Source organism: Lathyrus oleraceus, chromosome 3, assembly GCF_024323335.1.
Source record: "Lathyrus oleraceus cultivar Zhongwan6 chromosome 3, CAAS_Psat_ZW6_1.0, whole genome shotgun sequence".
NCBI lineage: Eukaryota > Viridiplantae > Streptophyta > Magnoliopsida > Fabales > Fabaceae > Lathyrus > Lathyrus oleraceus.
Genome location: NC_066581.1, coordinates 498,617,140 through 498,639,352, shown reverse-complemented (window position 1 = coordinate 498,639,352; position 22,213 = coordinate 498,617,140). Strand labels below are relative to the sequence as shown.

General features: G+C 39.4%; 1 protein-coding gene across 1 annotated transcript; it reads left to right on the top strand.

Moving 5' to 3' along the window:
* The first annotated feature begins 17,094 nt into the window (after positions 1 to 17,094).
* On the top strand, positions 17,095 to 18,366 carry LOC127131834 (uncharacterized). The gene is made up of 3 exons (XM_051060730.1): positions 17,095 to 17,436; positions 17,494 to 17,881; positions 17,999 to 18,366. Exons 1-3 carry the CDS (start codon positions 17,095 to 17,097, stop codon positions 18,364 to 18,366), a joined length of 1,098 nt encoding a protein of 365 aa, XP_050916687.1.
* Positions 18,367 to 22,213: the final 3,847 nt, after the last annotated feature.

The window sequence follows — 22,213 nt, the reverse complement described above, 5'->3', positions numbered from 1 at the left end:
TCACGAGGCTGGCGCCGTGACATCCACCCTACACCAGAAACTGAAGTTCGTGAAAAACAAGAAACTGGTCGTGGTAGGGGGAGAAAAGGCTCTCCTGGTTAGCCACTTGTCTTCTTTCTCATACATTGACGCAGAGGATGAAGTTGGAACTCCGTTCCAAGCTTTATCTATTGATGAACCGATTGAGAAGAAGTCTCCATCATTCGCTTCCTACCGTGATGCAAAGCTGGCCATTGAATGTGGTGCAGTAGCTGGTTTAGGGAAGGTGATTGAGCTTGAAGACAATAGATCCCGGGCTGGCATTGGCTACTGTTCTGGGGCATATAATGAGCAAGGGCTGTTCACAAGTGGAGGATTCATCCATGATGACCAACCTGAGGAAGAAGTTGCTGCTATCTTGGAAGAGGATGCAGAAGACTTGAACGATTTCGTCATTCCTGGTGGTGTCTGCCACAATTGGGTCGCTGTAGATGTTCCTACAGTCATCCATAGATCAGAGTAATTGTTCACTTTGTTTGAAACCCTTCTCCCATGCCAAAAGGAGAAGTGATAACATTGTTGGCAGCATTCATACAATGATATTTCATTCAATTAATGCATTGTTAAACATTTGTTTTTCCATTTGTTTTCACTTTTTGCTTTTGCATGAAATCAGTGATCACAAAAAAACCCATAAAAACAAGAATAAAAGCAACATTTTTCATCTGCATAATGATTTGCTTGCTTAAATTCTAAAGTTTTTCATTAACCAAAATCATTATGCAGGTTGATTCTAAAACCCATTGAACATAATGATCCAACGCCATCTCCCAATTTTGAATTCCCTGTATTCGAGGCAGAGGAAGATGATGTTGAGGGGATTCCTGACGAGATTACCCATCTCCTTGAGCATGAAGAGAAGATCATTCAGCCGCATCTTGAAGATTTGGAAACAGTCAACTTGGGGTCTGAGGATTGTGTTTGTATGGTGAAGATTGGGGCACTTCTTGAAGAGTCTGTCAAGAAGGATTTGATCAGTTTGCTACGAGAATATTCCGATATCTTCGCTTGGTCATATGAAGACATGCCGGGTTTAGATACAGATATTGTGCAACATTTCCTGCCTTTGAAGCCTGAGTGCGTGCCAGTGAAGCAGAAGCTCAGAAGAACTCATCCAGATATGGCAGTGAAGATCAAAGAGGAAGTTCAGAAGCAAATTGATGCGGGGTTTCTGGTGACTTCTACATATCCTCAATGGGTGGCCAATATTGTGCCTGTTCCTAAGAAGGACGGAAAAGTCCGTATGTGCGTTGATTACAGAGATTTGAATAACGCTAGTCCGAAAGATGATTTTCCTCTATCACACATTGATATGTTAGTAGATAATACAGCTAAATTCAATGTCTTTTCCTTTATGGACGGATTTTATGGATATAATCAAATCAAAATGGCACCCGAAGATATGGAGAAGACAACATTCATCACACCTTGGGGAACATTCTGTTATCGAGTGATGCCCTTCGGTCTGAAGAACGCCGGAGCCACGTATCAACGGGCTATGACTACCTTGTTTCATGATATGATGCACAAGGAGATAAAGGTCTATGTTGATGATATGATTGCCAAGTCCCGAACGGAAGTTGAGCATGTCGAGCATTTGTTGAAGCTTTTTCAGCGTCTGAGGAAGTTTAGACTTCGTCTGAATCCGAACAAATGTACATTTGGAGTCCGTTCTGGCAAGTTGTTGGGTTTTGTAGTCAGCGAAAGAGGTATTGAAGTTGATCCTGCAAAGGTCAAAGCAATCCAAGAGATGCCTGCACCCAAAACTGAAAAGCAAGTCCGAGGTTTTCTTGGCCGCTTGAATTACATTTCCAGATTTATATCCCACATGACTGCCACATGTGCGCCGATATTCAAGCTCCTTCAGAAAGATCAGTCTCATGATTGGATCGAGGATTGCCAGAAAGCTTTCGACAGTATCAAAGAATATCTGTCTGAACCTCCGATCTTGTCTCCGCCTGTGGAAGGAAGACCTCTGATTATGTATTTGACTGTGCTTGAAGACTCGATGGGTTGTGTCCTCGGTCAGCAAGATGAATCAGGGAAGAAAGAATCTGCTATATACTACCTCAGTAAGAAGTTTACTGATTGTGAGTCTCGATACTCTATGCTTGAGAAGACATGATGTGCTTTAGCTTGGGTTGCTAAGCGTTTGCGCCAGTACATGATAAATCATACAACTTGGTTGATATCCAGAATGGATCCGATCAAGTATATCTTCGAGAAGCCTGCTTTAACCGAGAGGATTGCCCGTTGGCAGATGCTGTTGTCTGAGTATGATATTGAGTATCGAGCTCAGAAAGCTATCAAAGGTAGTATCTTGGCTGACCATTTAGCGCACCAGCCGATTGAAGATCATCAGTCTGTTCAGTACGACTTCCCTGATGAGGAAATTCTGTATTTGAAAATGAAAGATTGTGATGAGCCTACACTTGACGAAGGTCCGGAACCTGGTTCCAGATGGACGATGGTGTTCGATGGCGCTGTAAATCAGTATGGAAATGGAATTGGGGCAGTAATCATTACTCCTCATGGCACACATATTCCACTTACAGCAAGGTTAACTTTCAAATGCACGAATAATATGGCTGAGTATGAGGCCTGTATTATGGGACTTGAAGAATGCATTGATTTGAGAATCAAGCATCTTGATGTGTATGGTGATTCGGCCCTGGTTGTCAATCAGATCAAGGGTGAATGGGAGACGAATCAGCCAAGTCTCATTCCGTACAGAGATTATGCAAGAAGGATTTCAACTTTCTTTACAGAGGTTGACTTTCATCATATCCCTCGAGAAGATAATCGGATGGCAGATGCTCTTGCTACGCTTGCTTCCATGATTGTTGTCAAGTATTGGAATGAAGTTCCCAACATTGTCGTGATGCGCTTGGATAGACCAACTCACGGATTTGCAGTCGAAGAAGTCAATGATGACAAGCCTTGGTATTTTGATATCAAGAATTTCCTCCAGAACCAGGTCTACCCGCCTGTGGCATCTGTGAAAGATAGGAAAACTTTAAGAAGGTTGTCAGGCAGTTTCTACCTCAGTGGTGAAGTGCTGTATAAAAGAAATTTTGACATGGTTTTGCTCAGATGCGTGGATAAACACGAAGCAAACTTGTTGATGACTGAGGTCCATGAGGGTTCATTTGGTACTCATTCCAATGGACATGCCATGGCTAGAAAGACGTTGAGAGCAGGCTACTATTGGCTGACAATGGAGTCTGACTGCTGCAAATATGTGAAGAAATGCCACAAGTGTCAGATTTATGCGGATAAGATTCATATTCCTCCGACACTGCTGAATGTGATTTCATCACCATGGCCTTTCTCTATGTGGGGAATCGACATGATCGGCATGATTGAGCCGAAAGCGTCCAATGGGCACAGGTTTATTCTCGTAGCAATTGACTACTTCACCAAATGGGTGGAAGCCGCTTCGTATGCGAATGTGACCAGACAGGTGGTTGTGAAGTTTATCAAGAATCAGCTGATTTGCCGTTATGGTGTGCCAGATAAGATCATTACTGATAATGGATCTAATCTGAATAATAAGATGATGGATGAGTTGTGCGCTGAATTCAAGATTGCACACCATAATTCCTCTCCCTACAGACCCAAGATGAATGGGGCTGTTGAAGCTGCTAATAAGAATATCAAGAAGATCATCCAGAAGATGACGGTTACATACAAAGATTGGCATGAGATGCTGCCATTTGCTTTGCATGGATATCGTACATCTGTACGCACTTCAACAGGGGCAACCCCTTTCTCTCTTGTTTACAGCATGGAAGCTGTTCTCCCAGTAGAGGTAGAGATCCCATCAATGAGAGTCTTGATGGAAGCCAAGTTGACTAATGCTGAATGGATTCAAAGTCGTTATGACCAGTTGAATCTGATTGAAGAGAAGCGATTAACTTCCATGTGCCATGGTCAGTTATATCAGCAGAGAATGAAGAAGGCATTCGATAAGAAGGTCAAGCCTCGTGTGTTCCGAGAAGGTGACCTTGTGCTCAAGAAAGTCTTGTCTTTCGTACCCGATTCCAGGGGCAAGTGGACTCCGAACTACGATGGTCCATATGTTGTTAAGAGAGCCTTTTCAGGCGGTGCTTTGATGCTTACAACAATGGATGGGGAGGATTTCACTCGTCCTGTGAATTCAGATGCAGTCAAGAAATACTTTGCCTAAAAAAAAGTATATGCAAATAAAAAACAGAATAGCTCGCTAAGTTGAAAACCCGAAAGGGCGGCTTAGGCAAAAATGAGCGTCTCGATGGAGAACCCGCAAGGGTAATCCAGGAAAAAATTAGAGACTTGAAAAAATATGTTTGCATCCCGCTAGATTGAGTACCTCACCCTGGGGCAATCTAGGCAAAAGTTAGGGATTTGGCAAGTAACTGCATCCTGACAAGACTTTCTGTTCCACAACTGTCTTTTCGTCAGAGGGTTCTCGATTCGTCGTCGACTGAAGCTTCGCATACATCGAGATTCAAATTGGTAGAGAAAGGATCATTATGTTCAATGTAGCCCTCTTCCAATATATATCACTGATTTCAAATTTGTACAGATCTATGGAGTCTTGCCATTTGCAGGCTACCATTCCATCAAATAAATTTGAGCTTTTATCCAATTATTTGCACTCTTATTTGTTTCAATTCAACAAATGTTTTGTATATTTTAATTGATAAAATGTCATTGTTTTAAACAAATAAATTTTTCAAAATTGTTGTTTTAAACAAAGTGAATATTCACAATGACAAAAGGATACTCAGGGATGTCTCAGTGCTCTCCCGAGGGTGGTATGATTCCCCAACAGGTAAGACAGTTGTTCATATTCCTGGTATTTGATTGTATCCTCTTTCTCCCGCTTTGTTGTTGGGGTTGTTCCCCAAGCAGAGATGTTGTTGAAGACTCAGTTTCTTCTCCAGCAGTAATCTCCCCAGCATGGATATTCTCCTTGTGGTAGATTCAGTGGTTGGTGGATTGATATCCCGGTACCTTACCGCTTTCCTCAGCATTGTCGCAAGCAGAGTTGTTGGTGGGGTTGTTCCCCAGTATAATCGTAAGCAGAGATGTTGAAGACCTCGCGTTCTTCTCCAGCAGTAGTCTCTCCCCAGAGCAGTCGCCAGCAGAGTTGTTATGTCTCTCCTCAGCATGATTGCTTTCCATTGTTCCCAGCTTAGTCTGCAGAATGATTGTTGTGGCAGTTTATGCCTATTGAAAGCTATCTCAATCCCCAGTAGGGTCGGTTGGTGGCTCTAGCATCCCAAAGATTGGATTGATTTCCTGATTTACTTTTGATCCTCGGTAGAGTGGCTATTTGCAGAATCTACTTGTGTGATCTGTCGGATGTATGTTCTCCCCGAGTAGAGTGGCTTGTTGCAGAATTTACTTGTGTGGTGCTTTCTCCTTCAGTGGTTTGTGCTCTGAAAGGATAGCTAATAGCTTTTCCCCAGTAGAGTTGCTTGTGCAGTTAGATTCTACTCGGATGATCCTCCTTCAGTGGGTTGTTCCCCAGGGTTGTTTGGAGTTTCCTTCGCAGTAGTTCTTGGTTGAGCCATGTCCTCTTGTTTCTCAGTTGGTGCTGGGATCCCCTGCAGATATCCTCAGGATTCTCTTGTTCCCATACAGATTTGTCTTGGTGGCAGTTTCGCCTGTTGTGACTTTCTGTACCCTGTTTGGGTTGTATATTGATCCATTGCTCAGAGATTTAGTGTATCCTGATCTCTTTGTCTCCCCTGCAGTACCCGCAGATCTTTGCTTTACAGCATGTGGATCTCTAGCAGATTGGCTCTCCAGTTGGTTCTCCCCTAGAAGTATAGTACCGGACGTTTGATTCCTGGGCCTGTTGTGTTAGATATGTCTGTTTTGTCAGCATTCATTAAACATCAATCACGCATATTCATGCATATTCATAAACATTCAGATATTCATGTTGCATTGTTTGCCATATATCTTTTGTCTGTTGTTCTCCTGCTATGGGTGATGTAGATCTCTTTATAGATCTTCCCAAGCAGATGTCGGGTGGTTAATCTCTCCATATAGAGTCAGCCCATAAGCAGAGAGTGTCTGTCTTTCCTTCTGCAGTTCCCCACTGAGATTATCCTCGTGGATGACGGTTTCTTCCGTTTCCTCCCAACACATATATTGGGATGGATTTTCCTATTGAGTTATATCCTCATAGGACGAGTTTTGATCAGTCTGTCTTTTCGGATCAATCCCGAATCGGCATTATGTCAGTTGTTTCTTGTGCTTCCCTGTGGAAGAAATGAATGGTTTGCCCAGTAACCGGCATCAATTCATTTATCCCCAGCGGAGTTTTGTTGGGCCTCTACCTAGTAACCGGTAGTTGTAAGTCCTATGTTCTTGCTTCTTGGCGGAATTTGTGGTTATATACCTTTTATTCCTCAAGCAAGAGTTGTTGGTTCTCTACCCAGTAGTCGGTAGTCGTAAATCCTATTTGCCTGCTCTCCAGCAGTTTGTGGTTTGTTATAAACCCTATTTTGTTTCCCGTGCGGATTTGTGATTCGTTCCATCCCCACGCGGAGTTGTTGGTCTTCTACCTAGTATTCGGTAGATGTAAACCCTAATTTGTGGTTATTCCAACTAGAGTATGGCTACTACCCGTATTCGGTAGTTGTAAGTCCTATCTTTTTTCCCCTAGCAGAGGTAACCTTTGTGGTTCGTTCTGGTTGATGGTGAATTTTCTGTTGTTGTGGTTTTTATCCCCAAACAGAGTTTGCGTTTCCCGGTGGTATAAGTTGAATAAGTGCTCAGTATTTGGCCTTCATTCACCCTATCCCTAGTGGAGTTTGTGGTCTTCTACCCCGTATTCGGTAGTTGTAAATCCCATGTTGTTTTGTTCTCCCCGTCGGAGTTTGTGCCTTATGGTACAGGTGGATAATTGCCGGATGCTTGCAATTTTATCCCAGCTGAGTCTTTGGTTCTACCCAGTAGTCGGTAGTGTTAACCTCTTGTTTCCTCAGCCAGATTTTGGTATTCTACCCCGTATCCGGTAGTTGTAAACCCTAATTTCTCCCCTTTGCAGAGTTAACCTTGTTGTTCATCCTAACCGATGATGGTTACTCTTTGTGGTTATCTTCATTCAATATTCGATGTTGATATTCCTCCCTTTGCGGGTGGATAATTGTCGGATGCTAGCAATTTATCCCCAGCAAGTTGTCTTCTGGATCATTGCCGTATGCTCGCAATGTTATCCCTTTTGAAGTCGCCATTGGGTCTTTTCACCGGTTGCTAGTGATTTGTTCCCCGGATCATTGATTGTTTATCAATGTATCCCCAGCCAATCCCTGTGGATGATTGTCGGATGCTTGCAATTCATTCCCAGCGGATCGCCTTTCATTTACCCGTTTGCTCGGTAATGATTATTACTTCCTTGATTGGTCATCATTATATACCTAGTTTGCTATCTCGATGCCTTTCTTTTCGGTCGATTTATCCTTTGTTAACCCAGTAACCGGTTGTGGATAATCTTCCATGCGAGTGTGTTATCCACGTTCTGACGGTAATGGATAATATATCTCATGCACTCTTCAGTCGAAGCCTTTTGTGTTTCCCTAGTCGAGTAAGACTCGTTATTCCCTTTGTGGAGTCGAATATTTGTTGTTTGGATAATTGTCGGATGCTTGCAATTTATCCCCCTTTGAGTTGTCTTTCGTTTACCCGGATGCTTGGTATCGATCGTCTCTCTTTTTGGTTAGTCACCTATTATATACTTCGGTATCTCTGGTGTCTTTTCCTTTTGAGTATATTATTCACGGTCTGCCGGTAATGAATAATATGTCTCTTGCGCTCTTTGGTTGGAATCCTTTGTTGATCTTCCCCAGTAGAGTAAGATTCGTATTCTTTGTAGAATCGAATACCCATCCTTTAACCAGTTTGTGTTTTGGATGATGAGTGTTTTGGCATATATACCTATCCATGTTTTCGGTAGATCACCTATTATATACTTCGGTATCCCTGGTGTTTCTTACCATGCGAGTGTATTATCTACGTTCTGACGGTAATAGATAATATATCTCATGCGAGTATTCTATCCACGTTCTGACGGTAATGGATATTGTATCTAATGCACTCTTTGGGTTTGTGTCCCCAGTTGAGTAAGATTCGTTTTTCCTGTCGTGGGTTCGAACGTCCATCATGTAGGTCGATTTGCTTTTTCAAGCCCTCCTGTCGGATGATGAGTGTTTTGGCATATATACCAATTCACGTCTTTGGTTAGTCACCTATTATATACTTCGGTATCTCTGGTGTCTCTTCCTTTTCGAGTATATTATTCACGGTCTGCCGGTAATGAATAATATGTCTCATGCACTCTTGGATCAATCTTTTGATTGTTTTCTCCGCATAGTAAGATTCATATTCCTTGTGGAATTGAATATCCATCCTATAAACAAGTCTTCTTTTCTATCTCTTCTTCAAGATGATGAGTGTCTTGGCATATATACCAATTCACGTTTCGGTCGGTCACCTATTATATACCTCGGTATCCCTGGTGTTCCTTCCTTTCTGCTCCCTATTATGACTTTGGTCCCCTGTGGAGTCAGATTTGCCTGAGTTTACGTACCTTTTTCAGGTCTGTCTCAGATGTTGGATTGATCGATATCTCTCACCCTTATACCGGTCTTAGATATTCATTCTTCCTGAGTTTGTTTCCCTTATACCGGTAACATCTCATTCTCTGGCTTCCCCTGGAAAGTCTTTTCTAGATTTCCCCAGCGGAGTTGTGTTGCTATTTGTGGTGCTGTATTGGTGTTATCCCCAGTACATGCATTTTGTGAGTCAGCTTGGGTCATTCCAATGGATTGTATTTCCTTTGGAATTTCTTGCTCTCCCCAGTGTGAGTCCTTTCACTTACCCAGTGAGGTCTCCAGTCTGATTTCTGTTATCCTAATCAGAGTCGTGTCTTGCGCACGCTGTGTCAGTTTTGTTTTCCCCAACTCAAAGTCGTGTCCTGCTCACGCATTCCTTTTCTTTTATTATCCCCAATAAGAGTCCTGTTAGAGTCTCTGTGCCTGGTGAGTGTATTACTCCGATGGATCGTCTTTTCTTCTGTGTGAACCATTATCCCCACAGAGTTTGTGTCTTTTACATGCATACATTTGCATCATGAGGTCTCTTAGGGACCAAAATTTGTCTCATTACTGTTATTTAAGCCCATTCTACCGCGTCGAGATGAAGATTTCTAAACTTCACTTCTCCGGCTAGAATGACCTTAAATAGGGGCATCTGTAAGACCCTAATTTTGTCCCTAAGATCCCTCATGGCCTCAAGGCATCATATCATATCATATCATTGCCTCAAGGATCATTGTGCACCTTTGCTTGCCTCCTAGTGGGTGGGTATCTTGTGAGTGTGGTTCTTGATCACCAAGCATGTTTAGCATTTGTATATCATTGCTTTTCATTTGTTTACTAACCAAAAGTACAAAAATATTGTCATCTAACCTTGTTTCTTGCAGATGAAGCAAACTAGGTCAAAACAGTCAAATCATTCATTGAGCAATGGATGGTGACCATTCTTGAAGAATTTGGGCACCATGATCATTCATCAAGGATTCATATAAGTTGTGATATCATTTTGGATCAAGATCTCATGTGGTAGAGGCTTGGAATTCATCAGAACATGGCTCAGTCAACCAAAACCCTAGAAAAGTCAACTGTAGTCAACTGTGGTCAACTGTGCATTTAATCAGGAATTGGAAGGTGTGAGATGGTTGGAAAGGTCTCATTCATGTCCATATAAGCTTCACTTGGCATTTCAAAGATCAAGGTTGAAGGATTTGAGGTCAAACAAAAAGTTTCCCAAAATGGCAATGACCTGTAATTTTCACCTGCCCAAAATGGAAAGTCATTCTCCTCAAAATTACATGTCCAAACAAGCTTCAAATCAAATTTTGTCCAACATGAAAGTTGAAGAGCTTGATCTTACCTTTCCAAAAAGTCCAAGAACACTCATTTCTCATGTGTGGTTGGCAAGTTATGATCAAATCATTTTCAGAAAAAGTTGAAATTCAAAGTGCCATAATTTTTGAATGGAAAGGCCAAATTGGGTGATTCTTTTTTGAGCAAACCACATTTGATGTGTATTATCCAAATCCATCATCACATTTCATCAAAAACCTTCACATAAAAAGTTCATTTTTCAAGTGAACCATTTAAAAAATTAGTGGGAAAAAAGTCAAATTCAAAAGTACATGGAATTTTCACATGAAACCAATTCTATTCACTTCTAAATGCAATTTGTGACTTGCTGCAAAAAAAAAATCACTGTTCCATTGGTTCAAGCTATCAAAGGGCAAATTGGCCAAAGTGCATAATGTGTGCAATTCACTAATCCATCCAAATTGAGCTAAACATGATTAAGGCATGGATTAAGAGGAACTATAAAGGCCTAATCCTAACAGAATGTTCAGGATCCACATTCACAATCTCAAAATCACAACCAAAAATCTCTCAATTCTCTCAAATTTTCTTCACACTTTTTTCACCTTTTTGATCGAAATTCTTGATTCTTTCTGCTTCTTGTTGCACTAATCCTCTTCTGCAGGTGAAAGTGAAGATCTGTTTGAAGCTAATTGTGGAAGAAGCTAGCAAATTCGCAACTGTTGCAACCTTGAGCTTCAATGGCAATTCGCGATTTCTCCATCTCCAAGCCTTGCTGAGCTGAGCAATCACCTCCATTCATCTCCTACATCATTATAGGCCATCTCTTTTCACCATTGGAGCCTTGAGGAGCTCGATTTCACAGCTGTTGCTTCATAGAGGTAAGAATTCGAATCCTCTAATCCATGAAATCTTGATATGCGTCTTGTAGATCTCACAACATAGAACTCACTGCAACTTAGATCATAGATTTTCATTAAGTATTGATGAAGATATCTTGATTTGAACATATGAATGTGAAACCTTCTTTTGCTCGATCTGATTAGTATGAGTAGAGTTATGATGAATGCTTGTTGGTATATGGCATGATTACTTTGGTGAGAATTTGTTCTTGAGGACTGTTGAACATGACGAACACGGTCGATTTCGTTTTCCAGAAAATTTTAGATCCTTCTGTTGCTTGCTTTGCATGATGTTCGCGTTTCCATGCCATGAACCAATCCTATGCCGCCATGTGTTCTAATTGAAACGGAGCGTTTCATCTTAGCGCTCAGTATTTACAAGTTTGCCACTCGTTTCACATAATTTCATTTAAATGCTAAATGTTTATTTCATTTTCTTGATTCAATTTCAAAAATTCACAAAATATTCATGGATGATCCAAATTGAGTGAGGATTTTTGCAGTCATCTCCAAATTCTCTCTAGTTTTTTTTACGTATGATAACAAATGTTGTGCCTGATTGATTTTTGCTTTTGCCTAGAGGTTTTGGTCATGTATGCCATGTGTGTATGTTTTGCCATTTCATTCATAAAATAATGATTCCTTATCCAAAATGCTTGAAATTTTACATGCACATTCTTGACTCATTCCTGGTGATTTTGATGTATAGTTTGCTATTTTTGAGTTTCTGGTTAGAGAGATATGATGTGATCAAGTTGAGTGTGACAATGTGTGTCACACTATGTTATGCCAACTTCATGAATTTTGTTTCCATGCTTATTGAATGCCATTTGCCCTGGATTTTTGCATGTGATTACATCTGTATGTCTAGTTTGAGCATGAATTTTTGTAGGATTTTTTGATCAATTTCCTATTTGATCAAATTCCATAGCTTGTGAAATTTTCATGCCTTATCATATGAAGCTGAAATTTTGTGGATTGGTTCTTAACATGCTTAATTCTATTTTGACTTTGGAGTGACTCATTTATCTTATGTCATTTATGTTTTACACTTGATTGAAGTTGGTGCTCAATTTGATACCATGTGTGAGCTTGTTTCTATATGCCTTGATTTGTTGATTTTCATTGACTTGGTTCCCATTATCCAAATGCCATGAAATTTGATATGCTGTTCATTGAATATGTCCTATTTGAGCTGGAATTTTTATGGAATTTATTGAGCTGTTTTGATATTGGTTTGATTGTGATCATTCTGTTTGCTCCATTGTGATTCCGAAATGCATAGTTTGACATGTTATGTGTATAAAATGCAATTGGTGAATGTTTTGGATATGTGACCAACTGGAATTTATTCTTGTTTGTTAAATCTTGATTTTGATCAATTTTCACTAGCTGTTTTGAATTTTTCACCTCCTTTTGACCCTAGGCTTGTCCTAGTGGTCTTACTTCTCACATTTGAGTTGTTTTTTCAGGTTAAAGAAGAAAATGCTTTAAGGAATTTAATTCAAGTCGATTGATGCTGATTTATTTGATTGTGATGAACTAACTTGTTTCATTTTGTAGGATGCTAACTCATTTCATTTGAGTTTGTGCTTTGCACACATGATTGATTGTGTTGTCTGTTGGTTCATAATTTGTTTGTTTTAATTTTGTGATTGGGATACTGATTATATTTGATTGATTTCAGGTACCATAGTCGCTTTAGTTCCTTTGAGAAGTTGCTATTGCTTTGCTTTGCTTAAGCATTGAGGTAGACTCTCTTGTCTCCATGTAGTCTGGAAGACCTGGCTTGTTATTTAGCCAGGTAACTGTCTGAAGTCCTCCTTAAGAAGCGATGTTTGTGATTGTTTATTTTTGTCCCTAAGCAGGTGAAGACCTCATGTGAGGCAATTGGTAGACAAAAGAGATATGTAGCCTATCTCCTACTATTCTGTGAGTCACTCACATTGCTCACACTGCTTGTGTTGATGCATAGTGAGTAAATACCCAAGATCTATTGAGTCTATACTTTGGGGAGAGAGTTCCATCTTTCTGAACTCCCCCACCTTCTGATATTCAATGCTCTCCCTGACCAGGGATAAGAGTGATGAGGCACACCCCTCATATCCTTTCATCTGCTTCACCTTGGCTCTCAATGTCAAGGTTAAGAGCACCATTGACCCTATTCCAGTTGACTTTTCAGTCTAACCCTTTGATTGAGCCTAATTGTTTGGTTATAGAGTGTGCTAAATGTTTGATTGCTTGTTGCATTTGTACATGTTTGCTTGCCTTTGTGCACTTATCATCATTGATTGTTCATTATTGCATGATCATCATTGCATATCTTGTGGCTTGTTTGGGTTTACCCATTGAGGAAAATTGTAAGACCATATTCTTTGGCCATTGTTCCTATGATTTGGAAGGGATAGAGTGTAAGACCATTTCATTTGGTCACTCATATCCTCTTAGCCTTGTGCTTCTTGTTTGTTTGTTGTATGTGAGGATGCAAGTATAAGTCCATGTTGTTGGCCCTTGTATTCCTATGATCATCCTTTGGAGGTTGGTATAAGTCCAGATAGATTGGCATCTGACATCCAAGTTTTGTTCTATTTTAGGAGATTGGTGTAAATCCATTTATTGGTATACGACATCCGCTTTTGCTTTGTGAGATTGGTATAAGACCATTGATGGCATCCGGTATCATTTGTTTTACTTTAGGAGATTGGTGTAAATCCATTTATTGGTATCCGGTATCCGCTTTTGTTTGTGAGGTTGGTATAAGTCCAGATAGATTGGCATCTGACCTCCAAGTTTTGTTCTATTTTAGGAGATTGGTGTAAATCCATTTATTGGTATCCGACATCCGCTTTTGATTTGTGAGATTGGTATAAGACCATTGATGGCATCCGATATCATTTTTTTTACCTTAGGAGATTGGTATAAACCCATTTATTGGTATCCGATATCCGCTTTTGCTTTGTGAGATTGGTATAAGACCATTGATGGCATCCGGTATCATTTGTTTTGTTTTAGGAGATTGGTGTAAACCCATTTATTGGTATCCGATATCCGCTTTTGTTTGTGAGATTGGTATAAGACCATTGATGGCATCCGGTATCACCTTGCTTTTATTTTACTTGCATTGTTGCCTATTCCTAAGGACACACTTGAATCATCTTCTATATGATTTCAAGAGGTGGACCTTTCTAAGAAGTTTTACATTCCATCATCCATACTCTCTTTGTCCTAAACCTTTTCACACTTTGCTTTCAAAAACTTTGACTTGTTGTGCAAACATCTTCATGCCTTTTCAAATTAGAAACTTGGACCTTAAGTCCTAGATTTTTCATACTTCACTTTTCATAACACTTCTTTGAATTGAACTCTAATCATACCTTGACCATATTTTGTGAATAATCATAATCAATTAACTTCACCCATTCAATTGTGTTGGCTTTGTCCGTTGTTAATATGTTTTCATACATTAGCCTTAGGTTTTAATTACCATAGTGGTTGATGTAAATCTTACCTTATCCTTAGTGAGTTGATTGTAAGTCTTCCATACTTATTATAGGGTTAACCCCTCACTAGTATGTTGAAGCCGTCCTCGCATGGTGGATTGTTGATTCGGGTTGAGTTTTCTCCCATTGGTAATGAAAAGCCTTAATGCTTGTGTTTTAAAATGAACTCACTAATTTTTGGAAATCTTTTAGCCGAACTACGGCATTTTGATCCTTACCTTTGATGGAAGGTACGTAGGCAACAGGTTCATCCGTTCGAACACAAAAATAACTAACTTGTATATTCTTTTCTCATCATCCCATTCATGTTTGCACAATATGTCAAAACAAATAAACATTTCTTATACAACAAGTGTGAAAAGGGCTCCCTAGGAGTACCTAGGACGTGATGGGTGCCTAACACCTTCCCATTGCGTAATTTACCCCTTACCCGGATTCTCTGATCTTTTTCATTAGTTTTCTACGTGTAAAACTTCTTAGGTTTTTGTTCGCTTTTTAACCAGTCCTTAGGATAAATAAAAGTGCGGTTACGTCCTAAATAGGCCATGTTGGGTTAAATGTTCTATGGTCCTCAGCTTCTCGGACCCCAAATCAGAGAAAGTAATGCATATCCACAAATGACTTGTGTGACATCAGTAAATCTAAAGAGGTCTCCACTGAGTAGATGGGTCTCAAGTTGTTAAGGACTGCTCCACACAAGTTGAACATGACTATACCATCCTCCTACCATAATTTCACTCAAGTTCGGGTTAGAACTTATCTCACCATTCAGAGATCACCAAGCATAACAGACATATTATATCACACAAACAATATATGCAAACATCAAATATATATACACATAAAAAAGTAGGCTAAACCCACTAAGGGCTACTCCCCAACAGAGTCGCCACTTAATTTCTGTAGCGGTAAATTCATGACCATCAAGATATGGATAAGCTTAACATCAATAAAACCAGAGTCACCATTGTGCTTTTGTATGGATGATATTGTGTTTGGTGGGATGTCAAGTAAGATGGTTCAACATTTTGTTGAGCAAATGTAGTCTGAATTTGAAATGAGCCTTATTGGAGAACTAACCTATTTTCTTGGCCTGCAAGTCAAGCAGATGGAAGATTCTATCTTTTTATCTCAAAGTAAATATTCCAAAAATATTGTTAAGAAGTTTGGCATGGAGAATGCAAGCCACAAGAGGACACCTGCTCCTACTCATCTGAAAGTGTCTAAAGATGAAAATGGTGTCAGTGTGTATCAAAGTCTCTACAAAAGCATGATAGGGAGTCTGCTATATCTCACAACAAGTAGACCTGACATTGCTTTTATTGTAGGTGTATGTGTTAGATATCAAGCTGAACCAAAGGTGAGCCATATAAACCAAGTGAAAAGGATCCTGAAATATGTCAATGGCACTAGTGACTATGGGATTCTATACACTCATGGATCTGAATCTGTGCTGTCTGGATATTGTGATGCTGATTGGGCTGGAAGTGCTGATGATAGGAAAAACACATCAGGAGGATGCTTCTTCTTGGGGGAACAATTTAATATCATGGTTTAGTAAGAAGAAAAATTGTGTGTCCCTGTCTACTGCTAAAGCTGAATACATAGCAGTTGGAAGTAGTTGTTCTCAACTGGTGTGGATGAAACAAATGCTGACTGAATACAATGTCACGCAAGATGTCATGACATTGTACTGTGACAACCTGAGTGCAATAAACATTTCTAAGAATCCTATTCAGCATAGTAGGATAAAATATATTGATATCCATCACCATTTTATTAGAGAACTCGTGGAGGATAAGATTGTAGCCTTAGAGCATGTTGCTACTGAGATGCAGTTAGCTGATATTCTTACAAAGGCATTGGATGCAAATCAGTTTGAAGTTCTGAGAGGAAAATTAGGGCTTTGTATTTATGAAGACTTGTAGCAATTAATATGGAGTGGGAAAAGTAAGCAAAGTAGTGTCTCTGTGGCTAAAATAAAGCGCCCCCATTATGGTAAATCATCACCTAGGTTTGGAAATACCATCTATTACCTTTTCATACGATACACCCACAACCTCACTACCTACTCCAACTCTTCCAACTTCCTGCTTCTTCCTCACACTCCTCTGCTAGGGCAACTTCAATTTTTCCACAGAAACTTCAAAATGTCACAACATCAAACTACTTCTTCTTCAAAAACTACTAAGTCTACTCAAAAGGTTAGCGCTCCTTTCATGGACTTTCACGATGAGAAGATTCTGGATGTGGTTCCTCTATCAGTTATTCCCTACGAGGCTCTTGATTTGAACCATCCCCTAGATGCCTCAACTTCTGCATGCCCCAATAAGGGTAACATCTCTAGTATCCCTTCTGGCTCATCTCATGCCACTAAATCTAAGGAAGATATACACCACACTGATCGTGTCATAAGAAACCTAGTCACTAGAATCCTTAATGAAGGACATTCTATGAAGGGAGTCTCTACTCCCCTATATCAAATGTACCCCTCTCCTAAGGTTGCACAACCTAGTGAGAAGGATGATGATACCTCCAGTTCTGAGAAGGACATGGCTGCTGAAGGTTTGTGCTCTCTAGGGTAAACTGTGTCTGGATCAAGGAAAATCTGTGGCATCTAAAACTGCCAATGCTTCCCATTCTGAGAAGCATGATGTTGCAAACGATGTGATTAACCTAGAGGATGATAGGTCTGATGATCAAGATGATATCTTACTTCATCACTTAAAGCCAAGTGTGGCTAAGCGTATGAAGACTCAAAAAGGAAGATTTGTGGCTGAGCTTATATCAGCTAGAAAAACTAAGAAGACTGCTGGTATTGGTCCCTCAAAATCTTGGAGCAAGGTTGAAGTGAAGAAGAGGAAGGTTAGAGAAGATTTTGAATCTGAAGAGGATGTTGAGAAAGATGTCCCTGACATCTCTCCTGTGAAGAAAACCACTGTGAGGAAGTCTTCTGGTAAAGTTGTTGTTGTGCATTTGGATAATATTTCTTTCCATCTTGAGGATGGAGCTGCCAAATGGAAATTTGTGATTCAAAGAAGGGTGGCTGTGGAAGGGGAGTTAGGAAAGGATGTTGTTGAAGTCAAGGAGGTCATGGACCTGATAAAGACTGTTGGATTAATGAAGACTGTGGCTGGGTTCTCTTAGTGCTATGAGGGTTTAGTTAAGGAATTCATTGTCAACATTCCTGAGGATATTGCTGATAAGAACAACAGGGAATTTTGCAAAGTGTTTGTGAGAAGTAAGTGTATCACATTCTCTCCCACCGTCATTAACAATTTTCTGGGAAAAAAAGTTGAGGGTACATGTGAATTGGAAGCTACAGACAATAAGGTCTGTAGAGAAATTACAGCTAGGCAGGTGAAAGGGTGGCCTATTAAGAAGCATCTTCCTGCTGGGAAGTTAACTGTCAAGTATGCTATATTGCATAAAATAGGAGGTGCAAATTGGGTGCCTACCAACCATATTTCCACAATTGTTAATACCCTTGGAAGATTTATTTTTACTGTTGCAACCAAAATGAATTTTGACTATGGTAGATTTATGTTTGAACAAATTATCAAGCATGCATCTACTAATGCAGTTAAGCTCCCTATTGCCTTTCCCTCTATGATTTGTGGGATTATCCTGAATCAACACCCTGGTATTCTAGATTCTAATGAATTACCAAGTAGAAGAAAACCTGCTTTGTCTGTGCATTATAAACTGTTTGAAGGCAGTCATATCGAAGACAGTGTCATGACATCTGCCATGAAAAAGCCAGCCTCAAAAGTTGGAACTATTGTTGAGATGAAGGAGACTTGTAAAGAGCTGGGTGAAGGGATAAGGGTAGCAACAACTAGGAAACAATCGTTGGAAGCATTGATTGCAAGCTTGAGGCAAGCTAAAGGTGAAAATATTGATCATGCTAAGGAAGCTGAAGCCCACACCTCTAGTGAGAGGTCTGCAACTAATGATGAGACAAGTGGCAATTCTATTTCTAGTGCTGATGAAGCTGCAAGCTCAAGCTCCTCTAATTAGCTCCTTTGACTTTGGTCCCTAGTGATGTGATGGTTTTTATTGATGTGATGGATTTTCTTGTTTTTGGCAATTCTGTTTTGCTGTTTTGTTGGTTTGTATCTCGGCTTACTTACAACTAAATATGTACTTGGTTTTGTAACCCTTAACTTTTGACATTTTGGTTTATGACTAAAAAGACATTTATTTTGTCTCTTTGGTCTCTTTTGGCTTAAAAGGGGGAGAGGTAGCTATAGCTATAGATTATAGATGATGTTGGATGTTAGATACAAAGAGGGAGAAGAGGGGGAAGTGTTCTGTCTGTGTGAAGCAGATTGGTGCTTGGTGTGGACTAGCTGAAGAAGGTAGTGTGTTCTGAGCACAAGCGCATGTGTGTTTACTAGCTGCTATTTTTGCTAGTAATGTGTGTATGTTTACTTCTGCTGCTACTAAACTGATACTTTATTTGATTTCTTATGAACATATGATCTGATGTATGTTTTAGCCAAAATTTGCCAAAGGGGGAGTTTGTTGGTTCTTTGTGTTGGCATCAATCTCGGTAAAACTTAGAGTTATCACAAATTGTCACGCGTGTTGTCTTGACATGTGATATTAGCTTCCTGCAGGATGTTTAAATATGGTTGTGCAGGATTTAACTAAGATGTCAGACCCGATGTTAAGACATGTGTTTACAGAACATTCAGTCTGAATGTTTAGTATCTTGATATTGCGCTTTTCATGCAAATCTGTGTGTGCCTATGTGGAGATTGAATGCGCTATTCAAGGAGTAATTTTATTTAAAACCATATTGTTCTATTTCCCAATAAGGGATGATTAGCTGTTGTTTCTTAGGAGAGACACAAGTAAAATATAATTAGGGTTTTATGCTGCCCAGGCCCATTCAAATAGATTCCATTTAAAGGTAATGTAAAACCTGTTTTAGATACACAAGAGACGAACGATAAAGAGAGAGAGTTTTAGGGTTTTAGCCTAGTGTGAGCTTGTGTATTGTGAGCCATTCATTCATTCATGACCATCAAGATATGGATAAGCTTAACGTCAATAAAACCAGAGTCAACACTGCGCTTTTATTGTTTCCAAAGGAAAAGGGAAAACTAATAAAATTCCAGAGATTAGAGGTAAGGGGGTAGGTTACACAGGGGGAAGGTGTTAGCACCCAAAGTGTCTTAGGTACTCCTAGGGAGACCTTTTTTATGTGTGCATGTATTTTTGGTATAAAAGATGTTTGATGAAATAGAGTGTGGGGATAGGAAAAGAATTCATTGATTATATTTTTGTGTTTGACAAGACCTTCGGTCTTGTGCCTACGTACCAACATAAAAATGAGGGATCAAAACCTCATAGTTCGTGGTAAAAATTTCAAAGAAGTTGGTGAGTTGATTTTTAACAAAAGTTTAAATAAAAAGGCACAAAAAGGCCAATGGTTTGAATGGGGTTGTTAATTCTTTTTGTCTTTTGAATTTAAGTCAATATGGTTAAGTTCATTCACAAGTTTGATTACGAAAAGATTTTTTTAAAATTCATTGGCATAAGGCCAAAGTTTCCAGGACCCTATCTCCTATAATTTTCACCATACAAAAATGATTCTAAGAGCAAAGTTACTCTAAGTGACATTCCAACCAACTTTCATGTTGAAGTCTAGAGCTAGTTTTGTTGATAAAGTCATTTCATATGTTGAACCATTATAGGTCATTTTGTTTAAACCTTAATTTGAAAGTCAACTTACCAAGGCCTTAACTTGCTCAATTTTTATTAGATGAAAGATTTACAAGTTGCAAAATCCAACTCAAGATGTCTACTTCAACGTTTATGTTTGGAGTGAGAGATAATTCAACTTTTATGAGCATGTGATATGAGGATACATTACAGGTCATTTTGGACCAATACCATTGAACAAGTGCTTTTCCTCAACTTCAAAAATGCATAACTCTATCATTATAAATTCAAATTACATGAAGTTGATGACGATTTTGAATGTCTTTGAAAAATCTACAACTTTGATGAAGACACTTTTTTCAATTAGAGTTCACATGATAAGTTAAGTAAGGTGGAACATTGAGGTATATGACTTGAACTTAGAAAAAATTTCAACATGTTGAAATTTCCAAACTTCCACCTCAAAATTCACCGTGATCCAAGTTCCAAATGAAAAGGTGTCCAACATCAAAGCTGATCCCCTTTATCTCAGCTTTCTAAAGAGTCCTATTTCACGCATTTTGGATAAGGTTTGCTAGGGTTGCACATGGTCTTAACAGGTCTGCATCAAGTGGAAAGATCAAATGTCCAAAACACCATTTCACATTGCCTTGCTATTCAAGCTTCTTTGGGACTTCAGAATAGTTGAATTTGGAACCAAATGGATTGCTTCATGGGCCTACACACGCCCATGCAAGCTTGCATCATGAAATTGCCAAAATTGGAAACATTTTCAAGTGTGCAAATATCATTCCCAATTGCTATAAATACAAGGCCTCTGAGCTCATTTGAAGGATCCCCTGCGCGCCAGCTTTGGCCCCTCTTTTCAAACCCTTATAATTCAAAGGAAAACCTGAGAATTTTTATTCTGAGAATTGAGTTTGAATCTCACTGTTGGGAGATTCAAAAACTCCTGGATCCAAAGCTTTGTTCCATTGCCAAGCCACTTCTACAAGCTTCCTGAAGGTGATCAAGCAATGATTGAAACATGCAAGATCCAGTTCTGCACAACATTTAAGGTATTTTCCAGAAATTTTCTTCTCTTCGATTCTCACTCAATTCTCATCAATTCTCTTGGATCTTTGGTTGTCTGTGTTGGTTCTTTGTGTTGGCATCAATTTTGGTAAAACTTAGAGTTATCACAAGTTGTCACGCGTGTTGTCTTGACATGTGATATCAGCTTCCTGCAGGATGTTTAAATATGGTTGTGCAGGATTTAACTAAGACGTCAGACCCATTGTAAAGACAAGTGTTTATAGAACATTCAGTCTGAACCTTATGTATCTTGATATGGTGCTTTTCATGCAAATCTGTGTGTGCCTATGTGGAGATTGAATGCGCTATTCAAGGAGTAATTTGATTTAAAACCAAATTGTTCTATTTTCTAATAAGGGATGATTAATTGTTGTTTCTTAGGAGATACACAAGGAAAATACAATTAGGGTTTTATGCTGCCCAGGCCCATTCACAAAGATTCCATTTATCCGCCATGTAAAACCTGATTTATATACACAAGAGACGAACGATAAAGAGAGTTTTAGGGTTTTAGCCTTGTCTGAGCTTGTGTATTGTGAGACATTGATTCAATCATGACCATCAAGATATGGATAAGCTTAACGTCAATAACACCAGAGTCACCATTGCGCTTTTATTGTTTCCAAAGGAAGAGGGAAGACTAATAAAATTCCAGAGTTTACAGGTAAGGGGGTTGGTTACACCAGGGGAAGGGTTTAGCACCCAAAGTGTCCTAGGTACTCCCAGGGAGCCCTTTTTACGTGTGCATGTATTTTTGGTATAAAAGATGTTTGATGAAATAGAGTGTGGGGATGAGGAAAAAATTCATTGAATATATTTTTGTATTTGACAATACCTTCGGTCTTATGCCTAGGTACCAACATAAAAATGAGGGATCAAAACCTCGTAGTTCGTGGTAAAATTTTCAAAGAAGTTAGTAAGTTGATTTTTAACAAAAGCTTAAATAGAAAGGCACAAAAAGGCCAAGCGTTTGAATGGGGTTGTTATTTCTTTTTGTCTTTTGAATTTAAGTCAATATTGTTAAGTTCATTCACAAGTTTGATTACGAAAATATTTTTTTTAAATTCATTGGTATAAGGCCAAAGTGTCTAATTATTAAAACATGTCTATGTTTGCAATA